This window comes from Marmota monax, unplaced genomic scaffold, assembly GCF_021218885.2.
Source record: "Marmota monax isolate L192 unplaced genomic scaffold, Marmota_monax_Labrador192_F-V1.1 WCK01_AAM20220418_F8-fsc00023, whole genome shotgun sequence".
Lineage (NCBI taxonomy): Eukaryota > Metazoa > Chordata > Mammalia > Rodentia > Sciuridae > Marmota > Marmota monax.
Genome location: NW_026692907.1, coordinates 17,918,493 through 17,937,933, shown reverse-complemented (window position 1 = coordinate 17,937,933; position 19,441 = coordinate 17,918,493). Strand labels below are relative to the sequence as shown.

Sequence of the window (19,441 nt, the reverse complement as noted above, 5' to 3'; positions counted from 1 at the left end):
AAGATTTAAGGCTCCTTATTTACATGAACAGCTTTGCAAACTCTGTGAGGTAGCCTGGCCAAGCATTCAAATGGCCATATGTTTTTGTAAAATTTACAAAAGTAAGTGTGATCACGCATTTCTTAACAAAAGAGGTATGTTTTGAGGCAAGTTATTGGTGATCGTGTGAATATCATAGCATGTACTTACACTAACATAAATGGGATGCTGAGTACACATCTAGGTTATATGATATGATTCATCGCACCTAAGATATGAATCTGTGCAGTGTGTCATTATATTGAACACAGTAGGCAGTTGTGACACAACAGTAAGTATCTCTGTATCCAAACACAGAAAAGGTACAGTAAAAATACTAGGTAGTGGAAATTTTTTAGCTCTATTATAATCTTATGGGAACACTAACGTAGATATTGTCTGTTGTTGACCAACATGTTACTTGGCACACTCCTGTAAGATTTTAAGATTTAAAAAATTAAAATATAATTCACATACCATAAACTTCATCCTTACATAGCATAACTCTGTTTTTAGCTATTCACATAGTTATCAATCATCACCAGTATCTAATTCCATATACTTTCATTTCCCACAAAATCCATACTCCTTCTCCCTATCCTCTTCTCTCTTCATCCCCCAGCAAGCACCAATCTTTGTCCTGTCACTGTGGATTTGTCCACCTCTGGATTTTGGATAAATGGCCTTCTGTATCACATAATACATGGCGTTCTATTTCTGGCTTCTTTCAGTTAGGATAATGCTTTCAGGGTTTGTGCATGTTGCAGTTCAGTCCTTCATTTTTGTTGCTGAACACTATCCCATTTTACTGATGTCACATCACATTATGTTCATCCACTTATCCATCTGTGGACATTTGGATTGTTTCCACTGTTTGCCTGTTTTCAATAATGTTGTTATATACAGTTGTGGGAAAGGTTTTGTATGGACTTAGGGTTTCAATTCTCTCAGGCATTATTGAAGACTGAATAATGGCTTACCAAAGATGCCCATATTTTAATCCCCAGAACATATGAATATATTATCTTACACAGAAAATAAGTATGACAGGTTGCAATTATTTTAAGGATATCGAGATGGAGAAATTATCTTGTATTATACGAAGGGGCCCAATTTAATCACAAGGGTGCTTATTAGAGACAGGAGGGTCTGCAAAGGTAGGAAAGATGTGATGACAGAGGCAGAGAAAAAGTGATGCAAGGAGGGACCACGAGCTAAGGAACACAGGTTGCCCCAGAAGCTGGGCAAAGAGAGGAAATGGGTTTTCCCCCACGTCCTGTGGAAGGAGTAAAGCCCTAATGACACCTTGATTTTAGGACTTCTAGAACTCTAAGATAGTAATTCTGTATTGCTTTTAATTCACTAAATTCATGGTGATTTGTTACAATTCAGTAATTGGAAAGTAACAGGAATATGTTTAGGCCTGAAATGCTGCATAAAAGTAAGAAGTTTAATTATAATTTCCATCCTGACTCCCACTTGTTGCAATTTCTCTAATGTCGCATGTGATAAAATGGCCACAGGCACTTTGGGGTACTGGCTGAAAGGAAGTTGCATGGAAAGACCTTTAAAACAGATTTGGTGGAATATATTTATGTGGTTTGTAAATAATTTCTGCACATATTTAACTTGGTGCTAGTTATTTGACTTAGAAGTGGTTTCAGGAAAGACTCCTATAGCTACAGTAGTGAGCCTAGCTGACTATTGCATGAAAGTGTGGGGACAGAGGACATGTTCAAGTCTGGTTCCTGACACCAGATGTATATAGATGGAGGAGAAACAAGGCATGAAACATATGGAGGTTACCCCAAATCTGACAGCAATCCTAAATTTTTACAAGGTGTATCAGTGAAAAATCATACAGCTGAATTTCCAAACTATGAATAATGAAGATGATGCTGGAGGACAGACTGGATTGTTTTTATCTCTACAGAAAATTATATTACAAAATATTTGTCATGTGCAAAGGTTGTCAAAGAATATGAAACCAAAATGTAGGAGAAAGCATTATACGTGTACTATAATGTTAAGCGCCTGGATTTTGTGATGGTTGTGTCACTTGTCATCTTTTGAAATTATATTTTGTTTTTGTTCTTTTTTTTTGAGTTTCTTTTTTCATTCTGAATAAACACCCACTTTTATTCCTAATTATGTATTCCCAAATAATAATTCTGATTACTTTCTGAAAGAGGGTATACTTTATATTTATAAAGTTCAGATCTCACTGGATCTTCTGGCTATATCTTTAAAATTTACCAAGAAATCAACTCCTTATTCTCTCTATGATTCCTACCCCAACCCAAGACACTACTGTTTTTGCCTAGAGTATTGCAATACCTTCCTACTGGCTTCCCTGACTCCACCTGGACACCCTTCTTCCATGAAACCTTTTTCTATTTACTTTCAACACAGCAGTTGAAGTGATCCTGGTAATATAATGTAATTATTGAATGTGACATGACCTCACCTATATGTCATAATATGACATACGTAATGAAAGTCAGATCAAGGATCTACTTATTTAAAACCTTCCAAAGCGCTTCCCTTTTTTACTCAAAAAGTCTAAATCCATAAAATATCTTAGAGACTCCCTTGTCCACAAATGAACTCATTTACTGTCCCCTTAGTCTACTGTGCCTTCCAGTCTTCCTGCTGCTCCCTCTCTGGAGATGTGCTTGCTTTTCCTTCTGCAGGAACAATCTTCTACCTGCACATCTACATGTCACTCCCTCATTTACTCTAGGTTTTTACTAAAATGTCACTTTTGAAGGAGGCGTCCCTGCCCATCCTAACTAATTAAACCCACTCCCCATTACCTTTTGTTTTGCTATTTCTCTTTAGCAGTTTTGCTTTCTTTTAGTTTTAGTTTATCGTGAAATCTGAAATCAAGTAGCTTTTGCTATTAATTTAATTTTAGATAACACATCCATACTACATTTCAGCATATAAATGAGGGAGATTTAAGTTTGAATCTGATTTACTTTAAATACAATTTTGTTATTAGTTTTTTTTTTTAGTAATTCACAGCTGTTATTCATAGTAGAAGAATGTTCTTTTGGGTTTATTTCACGATTTCATAATACTCCTGTTTTCTTTGTAAGATTTGATTATAAATTTGAACTCTTATTTGTTCCATTAGGAAACATGTTTTTTCCTTTAATTTCTCTAGTAGAAACTGTTGATGGGCACACTAGAGACCTCGAATATATAGAGATAATATATCATTCTCAGAAAAATTCATTTGCAGAAACATAAATGGAGCTAATTAATTTCATTCATAGTGATCAGTCATGGTATTGAAATAAGGTATGGTATTGCAACGAGGGAAAAATGACTTCTTTGGAAAACAGATGTAAAGATAATTTATTTTATTGGTAGGAAAGGGAAAGTTGGAAAACAAGAAAATGCAGTTTTTTCCTTGTGTGACAGCAGGGACTTGTTAAATTCCTAGGTCAACAGGTGCTGCTTTGGAGCAAGTGGTGACCTCCATTTGGTCCTCCTCTGAAAGAAATATCTCTGCAATTATTTTCAGTCAGAAAATGTGTTTTAATTGAATGATTCCTCAAGGATTCTTTTCAAATTCCAGAGTTATGGGGATATAAATTTATGTATGTATGTATGATGATTGTATTGGTCACAATTCCAATTTTTGCATTTCAAAGATTCATCAAGAAACCAATTTGGAAGTATATCTCAAAGTGAAATGAGATTGATTCCTCAAAAGACAACTTATTGTGGAATGATTGCTTTTCAGATAAAATATTTTCCTCTACTCTAGTACCATTTAGTTTGAATTTAAAAAATTCTACTTATAATGACATGATTCTGATGATTAAAACTGACTGAACTGTTCCCTTTTAAAATAAAATGATTCATTCATTTATTTTCTCAAAAACATTTACCAAGAGCCTATCAGGAGGTGCATGGAAATTTTTATGGAGAAAATAATGCCAAAATTGAGTCAGGAAAATAAACATTTATCTATTATTTCTAGGATACAATACTCATTTTCTGGTCATTAAACTGTTGCCTTTCAGATGTCAGTTCACTCTTCAACACTGTATGTTGTAATTCTGGGGTGAAACACATTTCTTTTTTAACAGGTGTCTCCATGTTGGGCTCTGACAATAGGACATATTAGACAGAGACTGGAGACTGGAGAGAGGAAGGACTTTCTCTTTCTGTTCACTTTCTGATCCTCTTAGCATCTCACAGGCCACACGTCTTCACCCTGTAGTGACACTGAACATCAGCAACAGCAGTTGTTTCCAGTCCATAGTTTTCTACACAGCTAGAATCAGCCTTCTCATGCCCTCTCTGGGATACGAGCACAGCTGGTGGATGCTCCTCGTGACAGCCCCAGTTTCATGTTCTCATAATTCTTTAATCACCTTCTTCCCACCCTAGGGGCATTAGCTGCTTCACAGAGCTATTACCTGTGTGATATTTTGTTATCTCTTTTTTTTTGCCCTTTCAGTTCTCTAGTACACCATTAACCATTCTTTAAAATAAAAATTTCTTTGGGAAACAATTCATATAGTTTCTATCCTTTGACAGACCCCTGACTGATCCAGAAATCGGTGCATCTGCAATAGCTTTAGAAATAAGTTTCAGTTCTCAAGTTTCTCTTGATATATTAATAACTGGTATGGTTTGAACATGAAGTATCCCTTCAAAGCTCACATTAATGCAGGAGTAGTAAGAAGTAAAATGATTAGATTATGAGAGTTGTAACCTAATCAGTCCATCTGAGTTCAAATGGAATATCTGGAGAGTAACTGCAGGCATGTGGGATGTGGTTGAAGGAAGTAGGTCACTGGGGGCATGCCCTGGAAGAGTGAATCTCCCCTGTGGCTTTTCCTCCTTCCTCTCTTTCTGCTTTCTGACCCTTCAATGAGCAGAGTGGAGCAGCTTTCCTTCCCTGGGTCCTCTCCTTATGTTATGTTGTCTCATTTGGGCCCAGAGCAATGGAGTCAGTTGTCTATGGACTGAGACCTCTGACACTATGAGTTCCAAATAAACTTTTCCTCTTTTAAGTTGTTCTTGTTGTGCATTTTGATCGTGGTGATGGAAAAGTTCACTGAAGTAAAAATTTCTGAAAATGTCTGAGACATATATATAATCTGTGGCCTTAGTTGTTTTACAAATTCAGGAAAATAAAGGAGTTAGTAATTAGGTTGTTTCAAATATTTTCCTTGAAAACAGAGTAACCAGTTATATAATAGCAAATTCAATTTTATGTTTTTTTTTTTTTTAAATAAACTTTACTTGAAGAATAATTGAAAAAATTGGGGGAGCAGGTTTTCCAAAACTATGTTCTAGTTACTAATAAAGGAAACTACTGGATATGCAAATAATGCTTGCCTCATCCATATTTGCATCTTAGTTAAGATGAGCACCCCTGGGGCAAACTTGGTAGGTGAGATAATTCACTGCTATGCTTTTAATAAAGTTAGGTTAATTTAATGCTAATCAATTTCAATTACAAGCTAAAACTCTAGCATAAGTAGTCAAGTATGTCAAATTTCTATGAAAACACATTTCTTTTCCTATGGAGCCTGAACGGATTATCTATATAACCACTGTCATTTCTTTTCAGTTAGATCATTTGGAGTATCTCCATTTCAAGATTGTTATACAAAATTACATATAAGAGGAAGTGAGGGGAAAGGGAAAAAAAACAAGGGAGAGAAATGAATTACAGTAGATGGGGTAGAGAGAGAAGATGGGAGGGGAGGGGAGGGGGGATAGTAGAGGATAGGAAAGGCAATAGAATACAACAGACACTAGTACGACAGTATGTAAAAACGTGGATGTGTAACCGATGTGATTCTGCAATCTGTATACAGGGTAAAAATGGGAGTTCATAACCCACTTGAATCAAATGTATGAAATATGATATGTCAAGAGCTATGTAATATTTTGAACAACTAATAATAAAAATTAAAAAAAATAATTACTGTTTAATTTATTTCTTTGAAATTTTCACTTGACTTTATAAAACCAAGTGAGAAAAAACATTTTGGAAACCAAACCCTGGGCTGGGGTTGTGGCTTAGTTGTAGAGCGCTCACCTAGTACAGGTGAGGCCCTGGGTTCGATCCCCAACACCACATTAAAATAATTAAGTAAAGATATTGTTTCCAACTACAACTGAAGAATAAATATTAAAAAAAGAAACCAAATCCTATCTGAATATTGAGATTAAAAATTCTTCCTATTGTAATCTGTAGCCTTATTAAATATTTAAATGGTGATTGATTCTAGAATATTTTAAAGTTTTTTTATAAAGAAGTTGTATAAAATACAAATCTTCTAAAATATCCATGGATGACTGAATTTATAAAATGTTTTTAAAGACTGCCTGTCACACTGTCTTGAAAGTGAGTTAAAATTATGCTATTCATTTAGTGATGAATTCTCTGCATTTATAAATCTAGTCGATCTCTGCATTGTGTTTTAAAAAATTGAATGCTGTTTTCCTTTTTACACATAGAATATTTTTCACTTTCTTGACATATTTTTGCTGCTATCACTTAGGCACTTTGTTTTTAAAAATCATGCTTTGTTCTTTAATCTGAACTTCAGTGACCTATAATTTAGATGTATTAGTAAGTGGCATAATGAATAGTTCAGAAATGTTGAAATTACTCTCACAATGATCTTACCTGTGTGTTCTCAAGTTCTGGATAATGACTACTGGATAATTTTATGCAGAGAGGCAGAAAGACTCTCTTTAAGGAAATGAAATAAATATTTAAAAATCACTCATTAGCTGATCATGCTTTCATGAAAAATGTATAAAATAATGAACAAAGGTAGCTAATGTTTCTTAAATGCTTATGACACCATACTCATAGTTAATTTGAATTCCAGCAGTGGTGAGAACAAACATAAAAGGCAATTATTTGAACAGATAAAATCTGATAATTTCCCAAAATTGGTGACGAAGAAGAAGCTAGAGATAAAGTGTGCAAGAATAATGTATACGAATCTCATTCATGGGCACAAATCTTTAAAAAAAATCCAAAGCAGGGTTGAACTGAACAATTTATGAGACAATTTAGGTTTTACTAAGTGTCTTCTCCAAAATTCATGTTAAAATTTAATTTTCATTGTGGTGGTATTAAAGTGTGCTCTTGGGGAAATGATTAAGCCACGAGGACTCTGCTCTTCTGGGTAGATGAATAACCTTATAAAAAAGGCTGGGGAGGGAGTTTCCTCCCTTGCCCCTCTGCCTTCCATCAGTCAGGACACAGAAACAAAGAAGGAGGGAGATGAACCTCTCAGATGCCACATCTGCACCTTGGGCTTCCAGACCCCAGAGTTGAAGAAACAGATTTTCATGGCTTATAAATTATCAAGTCTCAGAAAATTTATTACCAGCTCAGATGAAAGTTTAGATAGAAGGTCATGATTATAGTCCTATAAAGATCATTTTGTATTTATTTTAGAAATGGAAAAGTGGTTTAATATCAGAAATCCTTTCTATGAATATCTTCTAAAATATCCATGGATGACTGAATTTATAAAATGTTTTTAAAGACTGCCTGTCACACTGTCTTGAAAGTGAGTTAAAATTATGCTAACTGATTACAATAGAAAAAGTGTTCTTAAAAAAATAAATAAAAATAAGAGAAAGTGTTACCTTAATAAAATACAGAGAATGTGTTTAAAAATTGAGGAGCAAGAAAGCAAATGGTGATTTTTCATAGACTATTGGATTAGCTACATAGAAATTCCTAAGAATCTGCAGGCAAATTATTCATATTATTAAGTGAGTTTTACCAAAGCCTAGATTTATGTCAAAAACCAAAAATCAAATGGATTGCTGTGTACTGCAACAAATAGTTGGAAGCTAGTTTTTGAAAAAGTACATTTATAACTACAACAAAAGGTAAGCAATAAACTAAAAATATACAAGACATCTTTTTGAAGAAAGTCATAAAACTTAGCAAAAAGATATAACAATGGACCAATAAATTGATATATATCATGTTGATGCATGAAAAGATTCAGCACCATAAAATTTCAGTTTTCTATTGTCAATCCAATAAAAATTTGCATTACAAAGTCGATGCACTTATAGTCAAATGCTAACATTTTATCTTTCTTTTTGAGAGACTTAAGACTAATTCTAAAACTCATATGAAGGTTCATTTAGAAATGCTACTTCTAAAACTTGTATTATCAGATAACAAAATGGATTTTTTTGTACTAATTTATGGTTTTGGTACTCAGACAGTAAACTGACTAATGAAGACAAAAAGAAGTCATATTTTATTAAGAGGTGACAGCTATATTTATGTGGAAAGAAAGAACTATTTAATAAATGTCACTTGGAAAACAGAATTTGTTTAGCAAAAATAGGAGGCAGAATGTAAAATTTAAACCCACATGGAAAAATACTTGACTGTAAAAAATGAAATCTTCAAAATTTTTATTACAAAAAACACAAAAATATTTCTGATTTCAGGGAAAAATCATTTCTTAAGCAAGACACAAAATGTGATAGACACACACAAATTGTACACTTCATTGTGTTATAATTAATGACTTCTGTTCATGAAAACAGAGGATGTAGAAATCAAAAAGACCCTCCAGAGGCTGAGAGGAGATATCTATGGTACTTTTAACCAATAAAGGATTAGTATCTATAATATGGGTGGAATACATACTCTTTTATGAGAGTATAAAGTCTCTATCGGCCAAAAAAAAAAAAAAGAAAGAAAGATAACCAATAGAAAAATGGGCAAAGGGGCTGGGGCTGGGGCTCAGTGGTAGAGCGCTTGCCTAGCATGTGTGAGGCCCTGGGTTCGATTCTCAGCACCACATACAAACAAATAAATTAATAAAGTCCATCAATAACTAATAAAATATTAAAAAAAGAAAAGTGGGCAAAAATACATATACAGGCATTTGATGGAAGAGGCTACACAAACTGCCAATAATAGACAGAAAAATCATGTCTCATTAGAAATTGGGGATATGCAAATGAAGCCCAAAAGGAGATGCCATTTTGCAGCTGTTATATTGACAAAAATAAAGAGCCCAACAATATCAAGTGCTGATGAAGAGATGATGTATGGTAATTCTTCCATGTTCCTGGTAAATGAGTACAACTATTTTGAAAAAAAACCCACAAAAGCATTATTTTTAAAGATGAATATATTGGTAACTAATAATGAAGAAATGCCACTTCTAAACCTGTGCTTTAGATCAATTCTCATGACAGTACACATATCAACACTGTAATAACAAGTGGACAAAGGGACTTTCCAGGAAGACAAGGCAGGGTAAATTGTTGTGGTATGGTCACATTTCTAGAAACAGGAAAAACAAAAGTACAATAGTATAACACTTAGGAATACAAACAAAGGGGTAAATGTAGCAAGAGAATGTTACACAAAATTCAGGACTATAGTTACCACTGGAGATAAAGCAAGAGAATATTTTTAGAAATTCGAAATTGTAATTACCTCTTGGGATAAAACAGAATGATGGGCCTGGGGAAAAGCATAGAGTTGGCTGCACAGGATAGGCAGTGCTGATTCATATGAACAGGGAGGTGGCTTCACAGGGTTCATTTTATTATGCTCTGTAACTTAAACATTTGTTATGCATATTATTTTGTATGCATAAAATGTGATATAATAAAATATCAAGATTCTGATTTTTTTCTCTTAAATTCAGATTTTTAATTCACTATTTTGTAGCTATTGTTTGACAGTCTTCCTAATTTAGCTACAAAGAAAGCTTGTGAATTATAGTGCCTGTAGGGAATCTATCTGAGTTCAATAACAATGCACACTATGATTGCAATTTGGTATTCAGAAATATCTATAGATAACCAGTATAAGTTATGCCATATTTATAGTGAAATTTCAAATCATATTCGTCTGACCTTCTTCCTGCTTGAATAGCACAGGATCAGGAGATCAGGACTTTCCTAGGATCCTTCTCAAATCAATTCTGTTTCAGGAGTCCCTTTGTAAGGGGTAGAGGAGTGGAGACAAGGAACATTCCCAAATAAGGGGAGATGCTTCTCTAGTGATCACTATAATCCCTCTCTCCCTTTTTTGTGGCCCATTGCCCACTCTGCTCTTGCCCACTTGACTGCTCGAATGACTCTAAAACATGTGCAGGTTATATCCCAATCTGCTATTAGTCTCCTCTTCTGTCTTTCTGGCTTGCAGAGAAGCTCACTTTGCTTCTTACGACTGACTCTTGATGAAGATTCCCTTAGCAGAGTTGTTGATGGCTCCAAATGACATTTTTTTTTTTTACATATTAACCCTTGCCTTTACAGTGCAGGGAGGGAGGGGAGAAGCAGGTTAGGAGACTGGGAGATGGGAGCTGGGGGCTGGAGCTGTATTAGAAGGATGGTCAGAGTGGCCTTGCTTCATCTCTGGGTAACACTGATCCCTTTGTCTCCCATGCTCTGCTCTCAATTTGTTCCATTTTCTTGTATGTTTTTCACTCATAGCGATTTGCTTGTGAAGTCTCCATTATTTCCTCTACCAGTTCAGGACCAATAGTGGACTTTTAATTCATTGCATACATCTATTGGAAACTATACCTACCACAAGGCTTTTGGCCCCTGACAGCCAATAAAGAGTCCTACATTTGACCTGACTCCAAATAATACTCATTTGACTTCATGATAAGAAATAGGGGCAGGGAGAAAATATACCAAAAAAATATTTATAATGGTTATATATGGGTATGGGATCATGGCTGACTTTTACTATTGTTTTTACGATTTTAACTTTCTAAATTTTCTTAAATGGACATTTATTAATTTCATATTGAGTAAAACAATCCAATAAAGAATTAATCAAAAAATAACTCTAAGTAGCTCTTATGTTCCTAGAACTTTATCTACTATCTTGTGGTAATCATTGTTGTTAGAAACATAAGATAATTCCTGTTATTATAAGTTTTTGTTATAACAAAGGTATCCATAAGTAGATATTTTTACTTTAAACCTTCCTTAGAATATTTATATTCTTTCTCAATTAACTTCCATTCTCAATGGCTCTCAAAGTTTTTAAGTTGTAGTCATCTTTTCTCTACATTGTCTCTTTTCCAGGTCATATTCAATGAATCACCTGTTGATAGTCTCTTGAGTTGTTCACATCTAGCTTTAGAATGGAATCTGAGCCCTTCTTTGCATGACACTGTTTCTTGCCAGAAAAAAATCTCTTATTTTCTCATTACAAGTTGTTATCATCAGAGAAACAATGGCCAGTTCCACATATATGATAATTAATAGAGTGAGTTATATTAGAAATGTGAAGTTCCACTCAAAAAGCTTAACACCAAAAAACCAAAAAACAAAAACACATCAAATAACCCAATCAACCAATGGGCAAAGGAACTGAACAGGCATTTCACAGAAGAAAAAATATGATGGGTCAACAAATATGTGAAAAAATGTTCAACATCACTAGCAATTAGAGTCAGAATGGCAATTATCAATAATAATTATTACTTAATAATTATTAATGGCAATTATTATTTAATAATAAATGTTGGTGAGAATGTGGGGAAAGAGGTTCATTCATACACTGCTAGTGAGACTGCAAATTGTTTTCAACCACTGTGGAAAGCAGTATGGAGATGCCTCAGAAAACTTGGAATGGAACCACCATTTGATCCAGTTATCCTACTCCTCGGCTTATACCCAAAGGACTTAAATCAGCATAACACAGTGATGCAGCCACATAAATGTTTATAGCAGCTCTATTCACAGTAGCCAAGCTTTGGAATCAATGTAGGTAGCCTCCAACAGATGAATGGATAAAGCAAATGTGGTATATATACACACTGGTATATTACTCAGCTATAAAGAAGGATGAAATTGTGGCATTTGCCAGTAAATGGATGGAACCGGAGACTATCATGCTAAGTGAAATAAGTCGGTCCTCCCAAAATCAAGGGTCAAATGTTCTCTCTGATATGCAGATGCTAACCCATAACAAGGGAGGGTAGGAAGGGTAAGAATAGAAGTTCATTGGATTAGGGAGATGGAAGGGAAGGGAGGGGCAATGTGTATAGGAAAGACAGTAGAATGAATTGGATATAACTTTCCTATGCACATATATGAATACACAACCAGTGTAACTCCACATCATGTTTAACGTTAAGATCAAAATTTTAATGGGTTGTACCCCATGTATGTATAATATTCAAAATACACCCAATTATCATGTATGTCTAAAAACAACAAATAAGAATAGTTAAAATAGGGCTGGGGATGTGGCTCAAGCGGTAGCGCGCTCGCCTGGCATGCGTGCGGCCCGGGTTCGAGCCTCAGCACCACATACAAACAAAGATGTTGTGTCTGCCGAGAACTAAAAAATAAATATTAAAAAAATTCTCTCTCTCTCTCTCTCTCTCCCCCCCTCTCACTCTATCTTTAAAAAAAGAAAAAATAAAATGTTTTAAAAAAAAGAATAGTTAAAATACACTTTAGATAATTTTAATTTTTGATATTTGAAAATATTTAAGAGGAAGACTTACAAAGAAATATTTGTGCTTTCTTCTAATTTGTACTTGAGATATTGAACTCCACACATATTTTAAAGAAAATGAAGCTTGAAAGGAGTAAGCAATCTTGCTGGCGGTGAGTTTTAAGACATTTCAGTGCTATTGGAAATACCATGTCCTTGGTGACTCCCATCCCTCATGTCATGCTACCAAGCAACCTCTAAGGGAAAAATGTTTCAGGTTTGAACTTCAGAGATGATCAAGTCTCAATTTAATCTCTGTTCAGCCATATAATAGCTATATATATATATATATATATATATATATATCAGTGACCATCTTGACATGTCAAATCAGGATTAAATGGGGTAATATATGTAAAACACTTAACCTGGTGCCTGCCACCCAGTTGTTGCTCAAAATTAATAATATGCTTCTGTTTCAACCCCAATAATTTTTTGGTGTAACCTAATATATAGTTACTTGTGGCTTACTATACAATCACTTTAACTCTCAGATTTTATTTTATATATTTAGCAAATGCAAATGTGCACTCAATGTTTTAATACCTGGGGTTACAAAGACAGTGAAAAAGAAATAATCTCCTGGAGTGTTTTTATCAAGTTTAGAAAATGCATTTGCTTACCAGCTCACTGAATTCATTATTGCCTAAGTCAAGTCTTTCCAACTGGGCCAGTTTGTGCATTGACCTATAACAGATAGAGAAAAATACTGTTGTGAGGCAGCATATGATACATTATTCTGAAAAACATTCCAGCTATTCCTTTGTCAGATTTACCCAGTTGTATAGTACATAAAAATGTAGTGTTCTTCAACCAGACATAAGTTGCAAATATACAGAATGTATGCAAAATTACAGCTGAAAACTTTCAGCAGTTTATCACGATCTACAGCATTAGTTCCCAAATGCCACTGTATGATTTAAGTGCAGGGATGACACTTAATAAAAGCCTGGGAAGTTTGTTAAATATCTATGCCAGTAGGAAGTATATGGTGGGGACCCAATGTCTATGCTTTTTTAAGAATCACCAAAATTTGAAGAACTAATGGATGATCTCAATCTTAGCAAAGCATTATAAAACAAACTCTACAATGTGACACAATTTTATTATCAGTCTTGTCACTTTCAATTCTTTTAAGTGAGTTTCCATTGCAGACAAATTGTATGTGTTGGCTCCTAAAAATACTGACTTAATGCTGCAACAGCTCTAAATAATTATAATACATTGGGCAAGAGTTTGTGTCAAAGGTTGGGATCCTTGGCATACTCCCCCATATTCATTCATCATTTCTCAAACCAATTTCAAGTAAAAATACAACATAACAAAAGAGGGCATTTTCCTGAAAGGTTTTATCTCCCCAAGCACCCAGAAAGCTGTCATAAGTCCTACCTATACAGAAACACATGAAGCATCATAGAATCAAATACTTGAAATTTTAATTTCTTAGTCTTTAAAGTGGATGAACATTAAGTGAAATACTACTGCAATCCAATCACTGTCAGGCACTCAGAAGTGATAAATATGTGTTGAATTGTTTCTTCACTTGGAAACTCTTATTTGGAGATTATGTCCAATTTGGGGTATAGCACTGAACAAATGGGTAAAAATTCCTGCCCCAAGCACTTTACATCTGGTAGGAGAAGAATGTCAGTAAACAAAATAATTAAGGAAACTAGAATAATACATTAGATGGTCATAAGTACTATGAAAAAAAAACAAGTGGAGGAGATGAATAGGGAAAATTCATATGGGATTTTATTTTTAATAGGGTGATCAGGTAAGGCTTTATCAAGAGGATAAAATTTGAGTCAAGGCTTAAAGGAAATGAAGAAGCACGCTAATAGGAAGATTGTAAAGCAGAGACATGCTGCTTTCTAGAAGACATCCTAGGAGACCAGTTTGACTGAACAAGAGTGGGCAAGGGAGAATAAGGAGATGATGTACTGGGAAGTTAGATTATGCAGATTTTTTAAAACTTGAAATAACTTGTTTTTATTTTTGCTACTGCAGACATATTTATAATTGAGAAAATTAATCACATTTTAAACATGAAATCTTTTTGAAAAATCATTAGCATGTAACACTTCTGATTAGATCATGCAGTTTTAAAGTTCATTCCTGAGATTTGACTTTGATTCTGAGTAAGATGGAGGGTCACTCAAAGGTTTGGATGAAAGAAGTGATTTGTTTTAAAAGGATATTTGTAATTGCAGGCTTGTAAATAGACTGAGGAGAACCAAGGTAGAAACAGGATCAAATAGGAGGTTAATGTAGTAAGCCAACTGAAAGGTGATGGTGACTTGAGCCAGGGTGGTCACAGTGGAAATGCTGAGAAGTGGTTGGATTCTGGATATAGGTAAGTAAGATTGGAGCCATGTTGCTGATGATTGACCATATGAAGTGACATAAAGAAGGGTCAAGGTGATTAAAAGCATGTCATGGTTTGAACAACTGGAAGGATGGAGATGCAATTGACTGATGGAGAAGATCAGGTGAACTCAGGTTGTGGCTACTTGAGGTTGGAGGTTCAGTTTTAAAAATTTAAATTAGAAATTTCTGTTGTGCAGTCAAACAAGTCTGCAGTTCAGGGAGGAGTCCAGAAGAGATAGGTAATTTGATCTTGGTAGCAGATGGATGGCAATATAAAGCCTTGAAAATATGAGATCACCAAGGTAATGAGTGTAGAAGGGAAGATGATAGGTTTAAGAGGACACGGGGATTTGTCAACAAAGAAGATTGAGAAGGAACTGGGGTCATAGAATAAGTATCGAAGAGTGTGAAGTCCTTGAAGCCAAATAATGAAAGCACTTTGAAGAGGATGAAGTAACAAAAAACGACAAGTTGCTGATGGATGAGAGAACTGACCACCTGACTGAACATGGAGATTAGTATAGATTTTGAGATCAGTTTTCCAAGTGTAAATCCTTTACTAATTTTTTTCTATTAAACATGCCTTTACCTATTAATCTCTCTATTACATATTTGATAGTATAAATATGATGATTTTTAAATTATCTTCCAAGTCTAAGGCATTGTTCCTATTATAAAGAGGCTCATAAGGCTCATAGGTTGCTAGAGAACACTAGGAGAGGTACATTTTCTGCTTTATGGGGGTGGGAGAAGGAAATAGTAGGCTTTAATGAGGCTTCATTTTGGAGTAGTTGATCAAGTTCTGCGAGAGTCAGGAGACATGGTCATTTCGGGGTTAAATATGATGGAGGGGAGTCGAAAGAGATGATGGCCCATCCAAAAAACTATGGGCTGGTAAGTATAGTAAGAAATAAAAATCAGTAAGAAATAGTCAGTAAAGTAGTAAGAAATAATAAGAAATTAAAAAAGCGATGTCAGCAAAGGCCAGATCATGAGGTCATTTTATATGTCAAGCCAAAGAGTTTGAGTTTTACTTTGAAGGAAATAAAAGCCTTTAATATTCAAGTAGGGAAGAGGTATCATATTTGTGTTTCAGAAAGCTAACTTTGGCATCCTGAAATGATGTGGGAAATGTCAGAGTATGTATGAGCAATGAGGCCATATAAGAGACTGTTCTGAAGGCATGTGGGAGAAAACTGGAACAGGAAATAGACAATGGAAAAATGGATAACATGCTAACAGATATGAGAGATACTTTGGAGAAAGACATGACTTGAGTCATTATGATGACCAAATATGGGACATTAAAAAGAGGAAGAGCCAGGTGCAGTGGCACATGCCTGTAATTCCAGAGACTTGGGTTGCTGAGGAAGGAGGATTGCAAGTTCAGTCAGCCTCAGCAACTCAGCGAGACCCTGTCTTAAAATAAATAAAATTAAAAAATGGGCTGGGGATGTGGTTCAGTGATTGAGTACCCTTGCATTCAATCTCTGGTACAAAAAAAGAGGAAGAAATTAAAGATAGTTTCTAGATTGAGTAGCAGTATGGGAATATTGGAATGGAATACATTTAATGTGGAGACTGGTTGGATGCAATGAATTATATTTTAAATATTATATTAGCATATGAAACACTTATTAGGGACCAGTGAAGGGGGAAGGGTAAAATTCTTGAATGAAAATAAAGTTTTGAGAAGTAAAAAGGTGACCCTTCTTATCTGTGGTCTTTTTTAACTCACAATTTTCTTTCTTTTCCATGATTTACTTGGAATTCACCACACATTTTCTTGAAATGTTGGTTTTTCATAAATACATGCCTCTTTTCTCCATCCAGACCTTAAAATATGTTTCAGGATGCCTAGAAGGGCTTGGTGGGACCACCAGCAATACAAAGAAGGTTGTGAAATCTTGCCCTACTTTGTAAGTTAAACATCTGCTTCACCTCTCACCAAATCTAGACCAATGAACAGGTACTTCTTTTTTTTTATTGGTTGTTCAAAACATTACAAAGCTCATGACATATCATCTTTCATACATTTGATTCAAGTAGGTTATGAACTCCCATTTTTACCCCACATACAAATTGCAGAATCACATCGGTTACACATCCATTGATTTACATATTGCCATACTAGTGTCTGTTGTGTTCTGCTGCCTTTCCTATCCTCTACTATCCCCCCTCCCCTCCCCTCCCCTCCCGTCTTCTCTCTCTAGTTTATCTGCTGTTGTTCAATTCTCTCCCTTGTTTTTCCCCCCCTTTCCCCTCACAATCTCTTATATGTAATTTTGTGTAACATTGAGGGTCTCCTTCCATTTCCATACAATTTCCCTTCTCTCTCCCTTTCCCTCCCACCACTCGTCTCTGTTTAACGTTAATCTTTTCCTCATGCTCTTCCTCCCTGCTCTGTTCTTAGTTGCTCTCCTTATATCAAAGAAGACATTTGGCATTTGTTTTTTTAAGGATCGGCTAGCTTCACTTAGCATAATCTGCTCTAACGCCATCCATTTCCCTGCAAATTCCATGATTTTGTCATTTTTTAGTGCTGCGTAATACTCCATTGTGTATAAATGCCACATTTTTTTAATCCATTCATCTATTGAAGGGCATCTAGGTTGGTTCCACAGTCTAGCTATTGTGAATTGTGCTGCTATGATCATTGATGTGACAGTATCCCTATAATACGCTCTTTTAAGGTCCTCAGGGAATAATCTGAGAAGGGTGATAACTGGGTCAAATGTTGTGAACAGGTACTTCTGATTAATGGGAGTATGTGATACCCGAGTCTCATGAAGAGACCTTAGATTTTTTTCTGATTCTGGGAATATTGTGGAGTGGCAGATTCTCTCAAACTTTTCTCTGGAAATATATGTGCAACAAACAAAAACAATGGGCACCAAAATCTTGGGAGCCACGGTGTTCAAGGGGTCACATTGGCATGTAAGTGTCGAATAGTCATAGCAGCAGCAAAGTCACTGTGTTTGGCTTACTCAAGTAGTCTTAGGCAACAACTATTCTACTGAGAACCCCAATGATCTAAAGACAAGCCCTTCCACAATTTTCTGAATTTAATCTTGTTGTCCAAAGAGAACATAATATCAAGTTGAGAACAGATTTTTGTTGCCAGCCTTTGTGATTGAAGACCAAGACAAAATTAATCTCATTAAGTTAAGGAGGAATGGTTCCTCAGTTTATACCCAAAGGTATAATCAGCATACTACAGTGACATAGCCACATCAATGTTTAGAGCAGCTCAATTTACAATAGCTAAACTATGGAACCAATCTAGATGCCCTACAACAGATGAATGGTTAAAGAAAATGTGGTATATATACACAATAGAATATTAGTCAGCCTTAAATAAAAATGAAATTATGGCATTTGCAGGTAAATGGATGGAACTAGAGAACATCATGCTAAGTAAAATAAGTCAATCCAAAAAAACCAAAGGCTGAATGTTTTCTCTGATAAGTAGATGCTGATCCATAGTGGGGGGTGGGGGTTAGGGAAGAATGAAGGAACTTTCGATTGTTTAGAGAGGAATGAGGGAAGGGGTGGGGCTGTGGGGATGGGAAGGATGGTAGAATGAAGCAGACATTATTACCCTATACACATGTATGATTACACTACTGGAGTGCCTCTGTACCATGTGCAGCCAGAGGAATGAGAAATTGTGCTCTATTTGTGTACAAGGTGTCAAAATGCACTCTACTGTCATGTACAACTAATTAGAACAAATAAAAAAAAAGTGGTATCTTGTACCTGAGTGTCTTGAAGCAAATTTTATAGTTATAGAATTTGTTTTTTTCCTAGTATAAATATTATTGATGTCTTAAATTATCTCTTGTATGATAGAAATTTCCAGACCCCAACTAAAATTTGTCAATATTTATTTTCCAAAACAGGGCCAGATCCAAAGACATCACTTCTGTTTTTATAAATAAAGCTTTATTGGAACATAGCCATCTCTATTTGTTAACATAGAATCTATGGCTGCTTTTGTTCTATAATAAGAGAATTGGTTGAGAGAGACCGTGTGAACCAAAAGCCTGATACATTTCCTATCTCTGAGGGCCAGGTGTCACTCAAATTGAAAATTCCTCTCTAAATGTGGTCTGATGAAGACAGTGTGTAACGAAATAATTATTTATTAGGCTTCTATTGGTATAGTTTAAATTTGATTCCTTCTACATGGAGAAGAGGTAGCCTCTATGCCATCTGTAAGCCTTTTTATTTTCTTATCCTTGTGTTGTGCTACTGCCTTTGAAAAATTTGGTTCATAACTTCATCCATGGAAACTATATTTTAAGTCTATGACACAGATTCTTACCATTCTTTACAATTTGCTTGTTCTGGGGCCCCAGGGCAGTAGGAGAGGTTAGTGGCAGATTTCCCATGAAGTTTTCTCAATTGTTTCTTGAAGCTTAAATTATTTTGTTAAAATGTCTTTTATTCTATTTTATATTTATTTCATTTTGCTTGTATGATCCTCATTTCCATCAAGTTTTTATAACTATTACAAGTTTAATTCTATCATTATAT

General features: G+C 35.0%; 1 protein-coding gene across 6 annotated transcripts in view; it reads right to left on the bottom strand.

Moving 5' to 3' along the window:
* The window catches only part of Lrrc7 (leucine rich repeat containing 7), a 552,277-nt gene that overhangs the window by 171,674 nt on the left and 361,162 nt on the right, over nucleotides 1-19,441 (bottom strand). For all 6 annotated transcript variants that reach the window (XM_058581585.1, XM_046451172.2, XM_058581588.1 and 3 more), the window contains one exon: nucleotides 13,156-13,219. In XM_058581585.1, coding sequence (XP_058437568.1) covers nucleotides 13,156-13,219 — 64 coding nt within the window. The remainder of the gene's footprint in view (nucleotides 1-13,155; nucleotides 13,220-19,441) is intronic.